Source organism: Gigantopelta aegis, chromosome 6, assembly GCF_016097555.1.
Source record: "Gigantopelta aegis isolate Gae_Host chromosome 6, Gae_host_genome, whole genome shotgun sequence".
Taxonomy (NCBI): domain Eukaryota; kingdom Metazoa; phylum Mollusca; class Gastropoda; order Neomphalida; family Peltospiridae; genus Gigantopelta; species Gigantopelta aegis.
The window spans coordinates 7,289,539-7,292,652 of NC_054704.1; the positions used below are offsets into that span (position 1 = coordinate 7,289,539).

The 3,114-nt window shown below is 40.7% G+C and overlaps 1 protein-coding gene across 1 annotated transcript; it reads right to left on the reverse strand.

Annotated features, from left to right (window-relative positions):
* Positions 1-487: 487 nt before the first annotated feature.
* On the reverse strand, positions 488-1,459 carry LOC121373970 (solute carrier family 46 member 3-like). Its single transcript, XM_041500828.1, has one exon. It carries the CDS (start codon positions 1,457-1,459, stop codon positions 488-490), a length of 972 nt encoding a protein of 323 aa, XP_041356762.1.
* Between the last annotated feature and the right edge of the window lie 1,655 nt (positions 1,460-3,114).

A 3,114-nucleotide genomic window follows, 5' to 3' on the forward strand; every position in this document is an offset into this window, starting at 1 on the left:
TATTGAAATAACATTTAGTGAGATTTTTCATGAACTGTTAATACAAACAGAAATGAAATATGAAAAATGTCTGGATATGGTACCCCATAATAGTAAATTTATGGCCAGGATCAAATATTTCAGTTTTACAACCTTTAATGTTTTGGAATACATTAAACATGTAAACAAATAATGATTTAGTTCGTGTTTTTGTAGGTTTTTTGTTTACATTTTGTCATGGTGTATAATACCAGTATAGTGTTCGTAACCACTCTTTTGTTGGTAGTTGAGAAACAGTCATAACCTTTTTCTTAGTGATAATGTCTGATTTTGGTTTTGAACTTACAATCTTTAGACATTCTACATCACAAAAAATAAAATTAAACTTTATTTTTGCACCCATGTGGAAGCAAATGGTTCCATTTATCGAAGAAAAAAAAGCCACTGAGCTCAACATCACCTCTAGACGCTGGTGTGGATTTGGGATGGGCGGGTCCTGTATACTGGTTTATTCGCTATCCTCTGTACAAGAATTCGGCGACTTGTCAGCTAAAGGCTGCATTACACTGTCTGATTCTTTGAACTGAGTTAGTTTGTAAAGCCAAACCATCATCAAAAGCATAGCCAAATATAGAATTCCTTCGAACATGTAGGTCAGACCTGGAAACAAGGACACTGTTGCGCTATAGATATTAATGACTATTATTGATCCGAGAAGTTTGGAAGCGGTCTCCCCACTTGAAAGTAAGGAAAACGCTTTACTTTGTTCGTCTTCTTGCACGTGTTTGCTAGTGAATGAACGTATAACTGGGGTCAACATCCCTGCCAATCCTCCTATGGCTATACTCATGTACATCATCCACGTCTTTGTACAAAATGCCGTCCAGAACGCCCTAATCAGCTTGAAGAAAATCGCAATCACGAAAAGCGTGACGTCTGAACAATGCAACACATTTGAGAGGAGAGGTAACAATAGGAGGAGAATGGCTCCCATGACGCAATAATCCAGTGCGAGTAGATATCCATACCAGGACTCTGGCCAAAACAGAGGACTTCTCTGTACAAAAAGCACTGTCACGTCAGCATCGCCTATCCTGCAAATTTGATTAATGAGCGCAGAAATGAAAAGAATGACAATAATCGATCTGAAGTTATTCTTTCGTTCCTTTGACAGAACCGTCAGTGACTGCATTAACCCAGCCAAACTTAATAATGTGCATTTGACGTCGGAGTCAGACTCAATTTTACTTGTCGGTTCAGGAACGACATCTCGTATCCAGAACAGAGTTATGAAAACATCTAAAGCGTGAATAGCCGACCCAACACACAGAGCTATTTCAAGAATGGTTGTGTCTTCGAGAATGCTAGAGAGGAGAGAACCCGCAAACATACCGATATACTGCATTGCCATCAGTCGGCCCATCATCGCGTCCAGCATCGATTCTCCTGTTTTAGAGAGAAATAACACCATCTCAGCCATGTCTGAAAACATCAACTAATATGACCTTTCTTTAAACAAAAAAAAGTATTTTAATTTTTTTTTTAAATGTTTTGATTTATTATGTATATTTGTTATGATTATTTAGTTTCACAGATGAACACTGCATATAGCAGCAATCTTGTAATATTCTCTCTGAACACCCGGCTTGTAAACGTATAGTGACGGCTGTCACTGGTAAAATAGGAATAAATTTATATCTGACAATTATACTGATAATAATAATTAAAACAACCCACACACATTATAATACAAGCGAATGCGTTGTTTTAAAATATAGGTTAAAACACGAGAGGCTAATGGATAATCGTAAAGTATAATTTAAAACTGTATAGAAATAGTTCATTCCACACGAGTGGCCGTTAAATACAATTTATCGTACAACGAATTGTTTAAATCGTTTCTGACGAGCGACAGAAAGTTGAATACGCTTCTCATCGAGTTTTATGATATATGGTGTCTAACGGACACGAATGTAGTATTCTATCTCTTACATATCATAAAACAAAACCAGATTTAAAATAAACTTAAAAGTCTTTTCCAACTACAATTATTTACGACCCTAGTCCTTATATACGCAACCAAAAAAGAAAGTATGCATGTTGAAATTTTAAATATTTTTAATGTGCCATTTCACCATAATCGAAAACCACTGTGCGTACGTGACACACTATACTACACATTGCACGTGCATATCGTTTCGGACTGCCGCATGTCACGTGACGGAGTGACGTAACGACCGAAAACATGATTTTCACACTGTGGGCCAGGTGTTGGGCATGCATACACCCGATATTTCACTAGGGTATCCTCATGAGTGCTCACCTTCGAAAAACGAAAAATATAAAGCCTATAAAATACCGATATAAAATATCACAAAATTACCGTCAGAGAGCAGTTGGGATGCTTGATGCTGGGTGCAGTGTCAGTGACGTTGCCAGACATTTTGGTGTAACCAGATTCACGATACAGAGACTGAACAATCGTTTGCAGGCTACTGGATCCACCAATGACCGCCCTCGGAGCGGCCGTCCACGAGTTATGTCGACTGCGCAGGACCGGTATATCCGATCCACCACTCTCCAGAACATGTTTCCAGCAGCCACCATTCTTGTCCGACAGTTCCGCATTCATGCTGAGACAGTCGGGAACCGTCTGCGAGCCTACAACATCAGGCCACGCCGACCTGCAAGGAGACCTATTCTTATCGCGCGCCATCGTCAATTCCATCTGCATTGGACACGACGACGGACCCAATGGACAAGGAATCAATGGAGAAATGTCCTCTTTACTGATGAATCGCGATTCAACTTGAGTCGCTGATGGGCGTATCAGAGTGTATCGCAGACGAGGCGAGATGCACCGGGACTGTTGTGTGATGCAGGTTGACAGATACGGGAGAGGCAGTGTCATGTGGGCGGGAATATCCGGGCGAGATGTAACTGATCTCCATATTATTGATGGAAACCTCACAGGTATTCGCTACCGGGACAAATTCTTGCTCCCGTCGTAATTCCATACGACACAGCATCCACACATGATGTTCCAACAAACACACGCTGGACCGCATGTTGCCAAAGTGCGTACTGCGTTTCTGACCCTACATCATGTGGACGTGTTGCCCTGGCCAGCAGTGT